The sequence below is a fragment of the Echinops telfairi genome, unplaced genomic scaffold (assembly GCF_000313985.2).
Source record: "Echinops telfairi isolate 266 unplaced genomic scaffold, ASM31398v2 ScPeMD7_28;HRSCAF=97, whole genome shotgun sequence".
In the NCBI taxonomy this organism is placed as follows: domain Eukaryota; kingdom Metazoa; phylum Chordata; class Mammalia; order Afrosoricida; family Tenrecidae; genus Echinops; species Echinops telfairi.
Window position 1 is genome coordinate 5,558,934 of NW_022103925.1, and position 8,923 is coordinate 5,567,856.

The 8,923-nt window shown below is 50.6% G+C and overlaps 1 protein-coding gene across 1 annotated transcript in view; it reads right to left on the reverse strand.

Moving 5' to 3' along the window:
* Positions 1 to 8,923, reverse strand: part of SLC2A9 (solute carrier family 2 member 9) — a 157,189-nt gene that overhangs the window by 75,758 nt on the left and 72,508 nt on the right. The window contains exon 7 of the mRNA XM_004715138.2: positions 2,021 to 2,153. Within this exon, the coding sequence (XP_004715195.1) occupies positions 2,021 to 2,153 (133 nt within the window). The remainder of the gene's footprint in view (positions 1 to 2,020; positions 2,154 to 8,923) is intronic.

The window sequence follows — 8,923 nt, forward strand, 5'->3', positions numbered from 1 at the left end:
TCGCACAGGCTGGTGTGCTTCTTCCACGTGGGTTTGGTTGCTTCTGAGCTAGATGGCCACTTGTTTACCTTCAAGCCTTTAAGACCCTTTGGGCATTTATTGTCGGACAGGAGAGAACTTTGTAGCACGTCCTGACGGAACAGCAGGACCCTGAGCGTTTCTCACCTGCATTGTGACCTGTTAAGTTCCTTTACAGACCCCTAACTCATGACTATTGTCTCTGAGTTCTGTGTGGCCATTGTAGTGGATGAGAGGGTCTAGATGGAAAAAGCAGAGCAGGTCATTTGAACTAGAATAAGCATCCTAGCACCACAGACAGCTAAGTGGTGGCTGCACACGAGGTGGGTGGGCTTGAGATAGCACCCGGGTCTTGTGCATGGTGGGCATGGATCACTGAACGACCAAACCATACTCGCTCCATTCCAACTCATAGTGACCTTGTGGCACAGGGCAGAACTGCCCCCATGGGTTTCCAAGACAAGAACTCTGTACGGGAGTAGAGAGTCTCATCTTTCTCCCTTGGAGTGGCTGGTGGTTTTGAAATGCTGACCTCACAGTTAGCAGTCCAATGTATGACCACAATGCCTACTGACACACCAACACAAACAAAGCGAAAACCACCAATCTCACTGCCATTGAGTCTGTCCTGACTCCCAGTGACCCTATAAGACAGGGTAGAACTGCGCCTGTGGGTTGCTGGGGCTGACACTTTTTACGGGAGTAGGAAGCCTCATCTTTCTCCCTTGGAGTGGTTTTGAACTGTTGACCTGGTTGTTAGTAGCCCCACACCAAGGCACCAGTGTTCCCTAAATTCACTATATATCACACCTTTAAGACTTAGGATGGTCCCATGAGCAAGGCTTATATCATTTTCTTTAGACAGAAGAGGGCTCTGCATTTGGGGGAGGTTAAGGGACTTGCTTAGTCAGACAGCAGAGTGGGGGTGGGAAGGCAGTAGCTGGCCAGCCCCCACCCCTCAAGCCCTTAGCCATCACCCTGTCCTCATGCTTTGCTGTGCCACACTGGGAGACAGACAAGGAAAGCCACTGTCCCTCCTGCACCTTCCCCCTCTGGGTAAAAGATGTTCCCTTCCCAGGGGTCTACCGAAAGACTGACTCTGAACGCTGTGCTTGGGACCCAACCAAGCAGTTTGCCACATAGGAAACGTAAGGGAAGCCCCCCTAAGAAGATCCCCAAGTCCCACTGTGAGCCTCAGTTCCTCTTCTATAAAGCGAGTCTACTCTGGCTCACTCACAAGGTCACTGGGAACATTCCAGAAGGTCATCTCACAGAATGACCTGCCTTTGCCTCGGAGCATATTGGCGTGAATCTTAAGCTTGTAATTTTGTCTTTCCTTGCCCGAAAAAGGAAGAACAGGAGAAGTGGGGGGAGTGGGGAGGTGGATGGGTGGGGATGGAGTGAGGTTAGCCTGCGATCCTCCTAAACCAGAGGAAGCCTGAGTTTGCATCTCTCTGCTGTGGGGGCCAGCCAGCCAGGCTATAATGGAGAGAAAGAATTCTGTAAGGTATCGAAGATTAAAAAAAAAAGACTCAACAATACAAGACAGAACAATAATAATAATAATAATAATAATAAACCAAACTGCTGGAGTCAATTCCAACTCACAACATCCCCAGGTGCCTCCGAGTCAGTTGTGCTCTGTGAGTTTTCAACAAGTGAGACCTTTCAGAAGCAGTTCACCAGGACTTTCTCCTGAGGTGCCTCTTGGTGGATTCGAACCATCAACCTTCTGGTTGGTAACCAAGTGCCTAAGCATGTGTGCCACCCAGAGACTCCATAAGGTGCGGCTACATGGGACTTGGGCTGACACCCTGTTGCCCATGACCCCTCTTTGAGCCACCTGAAACAGGGCGCTAGGGAAGAGCACATGAGATTGAATGTCTTCCAGTGCCCAGCAGAGAGGACTGGTGATAACCCTTCCCACTTCCCATGGGCCCTGGTCCCAGCATACCCAGGCATGGGGTGGGGGTGGGGGTCAGGGAAGAGAGAGGACACCCACCTTTCACAGCTCCTGCCTCGTCGTGCTTCTCAAAGAGCAGGTAGCGTGGACTCTCGGGCAGAAAGGGCAGGCTCACCAGCTGGACCAGGGCGGGGACCACAATTACTCCAAAAAGGTACGGCCAGGTGCTCTCCTGTAGGGAGAAGAAGATGCTGCTGAATGCAGGTGGCCTTTGGTCACCATCCTGGGAAAGGGGCCATTCAACTCTTTTCAGTTTCCCCTTCCTGGTGTGATTTCCACCAAGCAGGGCGGAGGGAGAGAACGGCCCATGGTGAAGCACCAGCCCCAACCATATGACCGGCATTCTCCGTGTGCGAGGTCAGAGCACTCTCAGCATGTGGGCCATGCTGGAGAGTAGGCTCAGGGTAGCCATGGCTCTAAGCTGCCCAGCACCACTCAGTGACCGCAGCGGACTTTCGACTGACTGATTTCAAGGCCCCTGCAGGCATCATGGCACACGCCATGAAGGGGCTTGGGCTCTTTCTCAGTTGTGTCATCTTGGAAGCCATTTGCAAGGTTCCTTAGAGTCTCTTTCTCACCTGCAGCAGGTGAGACACCTGCTTCTCACCTCCCTTCAGGGAGACATGCACAGCCAGAACCACTGTGCTGTGGGAATGGAGTCAGACGATGCTCCGGTATGAAGCCTGGACCACTAGGCATGTCGCTTGTGTTGGCATTGTGACGTAGACTACCTTTCAAGGTTGGCCATCTTTGACTCATCAGTGAAAATACAAGACTGGTGACAGGGCTTTTCCCTTGCCCCCACTGGTTGCTCCTTAGGTGGTGTGCTTAGCTGTCTAGCACGGTCACAACAGAAATATGACCCCTGAGTGACTTTAATGAACAGAAATTGATTTCCTCACAGTTTAGGGGGCTAGGATTCTGAGTTCAAATCTGTCTCGGAAGAAGTACAATCAGGACGCTCCATAGAGGCAACGTTGGTGAGACTTTTTCTCACAGACTTTGGACATGTTATCCGGAAAGACCAGTCCCTGGAGAAGGATATCATGCTTAGTAAAGTAGAGGGGCAGCAAAAAAGGGTAAGGACCTCAACAAGATGGACGGACACAGTGGCTGCAACCAAGGATTCAAACAAGAACGATAGTGAGGATGGTGCAGGACTGGCAGTATTTCATTGTGCTGCACACAGGCTCCTTAGGACTTAGAACAACACCCAATGACACCAGGCAAAGGGTTCCGTGTTCAGTTCTTCACAATGCTTTTGTTTCTTGAGAACGTTTAAAGACAGTCTGGGAAAAGATACAGCACGTACACACTCGGAAAGACTTCCCACGGGAGGTGCAGGTTTGGAGGACTTTGGGTGGAGATCCCATGGGACTGTGTCCACAATGAGTGGACAATCAGCCTTACTGCTCAGCCTCCATCTCTTTCATGGTGGTTCCCCTGAAGGCAAACTTCCTTGTCTTTTTCCAAGGCACTCTCCCTAGTTAGGTCCTGAATGACAAAGGCTCCCTATAAGTTCTAGACAACATTGTGTGGAACAGATAGGACTCTTGAAGCTCAGAGCAAGGAAATGCTTGGACCAAAGGCACATTGCCAGTGCTTGGTCTTGGTTTTCAAGGTACCTGTGATTCTGCCTCCCTGTCTACACATTTTCCAGGAGCAGCGCCAATGGTGAACACACACAGTGCCTAGTGGAAACGTTGGACGGTGAGTCCATCCAGATTTGCCTCAAAGTTAAACGCTGGTGATCTACCAAAAACCCAGCCATTGAAACCCCTCTGGAGCCCAGTTCTGTCCCATTGCTCTTTGGTTTGCTACCAGTTGGGGTCACCTTGATGGCAACTGGGTGTACTGGTTTTCAATTCGTAGTAACAATTTATGTTTACTAAATGCCTCTGACTTTACCAGTCAACATTGCCCTTCCATGGTCCTTTGAAGAGCTGCAAAAGGCCCCTGCCAGCTGTTGGGTTTGGTGGAGAGAGAAGCTCATAGAAAAGAAGGCCGGCAGTGCAGAGGCTCCATTCTTAGCTACTCACCAGCCAGCCCTTCAAACCCACTCAACTGCTTCTGAGGAGAACGATATGGCAGTCTGCTTCTGCCAGGACTGGGTCTCAGAAACCCCACGGGAGTTTTACTCTATCCTACAGGGCTGCGCTGAGTTGGAATTGACTTGATAACAGGGAGGTTTTGAGGGTTCTCTTTTAGACTTTTCTTATCAGGAGTCCTGAGGCACAGTGTTAAATGCTCAGTTAGAATCCATCAGCTGCTTCGAAGGAGAAAGATGAGCTAGTCTGTTTATGTAAACACTTACAACCTCAGAAAGCTAAGGGACGGTTCTCCTCTGTCCTAGAGGGTCACTCTGAGTCAGAATGCACTCCACACTGACAAAGGGTTAGCATCTCCAAGAACGTGAGATTAGTGGTTGGCAGGTACTTGGGGGAAGGTGGGTGAGGAGAGGAATGGGGTGTGACCGTTAATGGGTAGGGACTGTTCTTTGATCATGATACATTTGTTCTGGGATTAGATGGGGACAGGGGATGGTTGTGCCACTTTGTGAATATACCAAAAACCACGAAGTTGTTTGCTTTGGATAGGTGGATGTGATGGTATGTGAACTGTATCTCTCTCTTTTTTTTTAGTAAACAAGAGGGGAAAAGATGACAAGTAGCAGAGAGTTTCTTCTGCACTTTGTGTTTGTTGTTGTCTTTGACTTTGTCTCCTCTGAGTGTGACTGTTGCCCTGAGCCCTGTGCATTGAACTATGGGCTCCAAAACAATGTATGTTCAGGTTCCTACCCATTGGGACCTGGGAATGTGACCTTGTTCAGAAAGAGGCCTTTGAAGGTGTCATCAGTCAAGGTGAGGTCATGGCAGAGTAGGGTGGGTTCTCCATCCGTCCAAGGGGGTCCGTATAGACGAGGAGAAGAGGCACAGAGAGGGAAGAGGGTCATGGGAGGGTGGAGTGGTGCTGCAACCGCAGCCAGTGGGCATGCAGGGCTTCCAGAAGCTGGGGAGACAAAGAAAGGTCTCCCATAGAGCCTGAGGAGAAAGCGTGGCCCTGCCATCTCCCTGATTTCAGATCCTCACCTCCAGAAAGGTGGGACAATACATTTCTGTTCTTAGAAGTGCCAATTTTCGGCACTTGTTACAGCAGACCTGGGAAATGAAGACAGACACTCTCCATCCTTCTAGTCTACAAATGAACATCTCTGGAATCTCACAGTCAGCAAGCACCGTGAATGTCAGATGGCCCTTGTCCCCAAGTGGCTGTCATCACATCTGTGGTACAACTCCCCATTGGTGGTGGTGTCAACTCAGGGAAGTGCAGTCTGCCGTAAGGTGGCTGTGGTCTGGGCTCTGCCACCGAGCCTAGGGCGCGTGACCCCCTAGCCTGGGACTGATGGTGTCTGGCATGACAATGGTGCGGGCTGTCTTCCTGGTTTCACACCTGGTTTCACACCTGTGTGGGTCAGGGAGTTTACTCATGTTTACTCAGGAGGGACTCAGCTAAGCCAAAAAGCAATCAGTAAATGTAGCTCTTTCTAGTGCATGCTGGAGAGCTCTTGGAAACGATGGGTAACCACAGGGAGATGCGCCATATTTGAGTGATCAGCCCTCTCACCTTCTGCCTCACAAAAGAGTCATGGGTTGACCAGCGTAGAAGCCTTATGGATCCACACAGAACATCGTTTGACCATCTTACTTCTGACATGTCACCGGGAAGGATCAGTCATTAGAAGACATCATCTTTGGTGGGGCAGAGGTGCCAGTAAGAATCCGGGAAAGTTTCCACGACAAGATGGATCGACGCCATCACCACAAGGATGGGCTTAACCATGTGGGTATTTGCAAGGATGCTGTGAGACCAGACAGGCAGGAATGGGAGTCAACTCAATGGCATGTAAGAATGACAACCAAATATCTAATCACGACAACCAGGTGCATAGCCTAGACCTGCACACCTAGTAAGTGTTGGAAATATTCAAACAAAGAGTGGTTCCAGGTCTCCCGTGTCCCCTCATCCCCCCAACAGCTCTTGAAATCAAGTCCCTTGTCACCCTCATTTCACCAAAATATGGACAGCAGCACCTTTCATCTTTAAAGGCATCACTAAGACCACGATCCAGTCATGGAGCTGAATTGAACAGTCAGCCTTGGGCCCCAGAAGCTGAGTTCTGATTCTCGAGGCCCGCTGGGAGGGGTCTCCATGATCAAGGAGCAGTGGCCAGACCCAGGGGTGTGATCATGTGAACCCTGGCTAGGTGAGAGCTGTCTGACTTTCTCTCACCGACCCCGTGTTCCCCGGCTGGGGACTCAGTAGGTCACTATCTAACTTGAACTCTGAGTTTCCTGCAGGTGGAGAGCATGCCTGGCTCACGTTAGCTGCTCAGTAAATGAGAACTGCAGTGAAAAACTTCCATCCTGAAGGGAGCAGACGTTGGAGTTTGCCCGGGGTGAGGGTTAGGCAAAGCAATGGGTCAGACTGGTGAGGGGTGTTAAGGTGGGAGAAATGGCGGATAGTAGCCCACAAGAAGGAGAAGAGGAATCAGGGACCAGCTGAGGAGTAACCCCCGGAGGGGGGTGGATGAGTGGGTTAAACTGTTGAGTACAAAGTGGACCGTCTGAAATGGGAACACCCACCTAATTTGCAACCGTCCAAATACAGAAAGGGAACTGGAGGCACAAACCGCACTGTGGGAAGGGACCGCTTCACACAAAGAATCTCCTTCACAAAGCCCCCTGCTTATTTGCAGAGGGAAGTCTGAGATGCTCTCCTTCAGGAAGCGCTTACAGAAGAAGGCATGTTTCAAAGCATGCATCGTTCATCTCCCGGGACTAGGCGTTGCCCTGACAACACCAAATAGAACCCCCCTTCCCCCGACCCCCACCCCCACCCCATCTCTGCGAGGACCACACACACTCTTAACATTTGCTGTTTCTGCTCAGTAGGGGAAACACAACGGGTTAGTCTCACAGGCTGAATCAAGCTCCTAACTCCCAATCCAACGAGGTGAGGGGGTGTTGCAATAGCTCTGTGATCACACTCTCTCATCTGCAAGGTTTCCATTCTACAATGAGACTTCTAGGCCGTCGTTCCTCCCTCCCACGAGATAGGTGAGTTCAGACCTTTCCATAAATGCAATCGTCGAGGACCATGATGAGAGAGCAAAAAATAGAAAAAGATCTCCTGGGGTGGCTGGGATCATTGATCTTGTGCCAAGTCCTCATGAAAGGCCACCACAGTGCGCCTGAGGCCATGGGAAGTGGGTGATGGGTGGAGGTGACCCTCGCTGGGCCAATGAGAGGACATGGATTCCTCCTTTGAAAAATAATATATTTTACTTATTTTTTTAATGGTAATGTGATGAAAGTTGAAGGAGAGAATTGGTTTACCGCTCAACAATCTGTACCCATTTTGTTTCCTGACATTGCTGGCAGTGCTCACAATGGGACAGCCTGGTCCCCACCGTCTCTCAGTGCTTCCTGTTTCTACTTGTCCTTCCCTCTCCTTTCCTGCAACCTGAGCTATCTTGCTGGGGAAATGCTGCCCCATTGCATGGGGTAAATCTGCTGCACAAGACCTCGGTAAAGCAGTGAAAAGCAAGGAGGTTGCTTTGAGGACTCAGGTACACCTGACCCAAATTAAATTTTTTTTTTAAAAAAGAGCTTTCCAAGAACTATGAAGAGATCTACGTAATGTGATCAGATTTCCTCTCCCCACCCCCACCCCCAACAAAAATACTTTTAAAAAAGTGTTTGAAGAGTATGGTACTAAAATTAAAACAACAAATAAAAGACCTAACCTATTGCTCTTGAGTCGATGTGACCCGTGAAGCGGTCTGCAGAACCCGCACTTGCGGGAGCACCCTCTCCTCTCCCTGTCCGTGAGTCACGGTGCAATGGGCTCCTGGGAGTGCGGGACCTGGCCCACAGGACGCTGTGGGCACTGGCTGAGGGGAACGCCACACAGGGACGTCCCCGGGCTGGCTTCCAAGAAGTGCCCATCCGCCTCCCTCCCCGTAGGAGAAAGAGGAGGCTGGTTGTCTGCTGCCATAAAGATTGCCAGCCTCAGAAATCCTGGGGAGGGGGGTCGCTATGAGTCAGAGTCAATGGCAGTAGGGTTTGGGTTTCTGTCCCCCCCACCCCCAGCTCCCCCCCCACCACCACATTGTCCTGCTTTCCAAAGGGTTTGGGTGCTCACTGCCTCACTGATTCTCAAGAAAGCAAGGTCTCCTGAGACCACTTCCATTTTCTACACCTGGGAACAGGCTGTGAAGGTGGGGGGTCAGCTGAAAGTCCTGCAGCAAAACAATCCCAGAAATCAAGATCGTCCCATCTGCATTTGAGAGCGAGAAGGAGGGGCAGGGAGAGAGAGAGAATGGGAGACGGACATGGAGACGTACAGAAAGAGAGACATGGATACAGAGACATACTGACCCCCAGAGAGAGGGTGTAACGGAGAGACAACTTGATAAGGAAGCAGAGAAAGAGGGAGACCAAAATAGAGAGACAGATTGACATACAGATAGAGAGACATCGAGAAAAAGAGAGATGGAGAGAGGAGGGGCAGAGAGTGAAGAAGAAAGAAATCCACCTTCCTAGCAGAAAGGCTGTTGATCACATTAACCCTTCTTCGGGGAAGCCCCTGCTGTCCCCCTATCAGAACAATGCCTGGCATGGAGGAATGTGCTAAGTCCATCTTATCCTCGACACATCTCTGCTGTGGAAACGGGGCCCAGAGGCACGCAGCTGTGCATTCTCAGTACGTCAGGAGAACCCAACTCTTACCTGGATGCACAATGCATGAACAGACCGGCCACCACCCACTCCCTTGCCCTGACAACATATTTCCCTCCTTCCCTTCCCTTAGGATCAGTTATCGACCATGTTATTTTTATTTTTCTAAAAGACTGCTCCTGGAGCGGAGTCCAGGATAAAC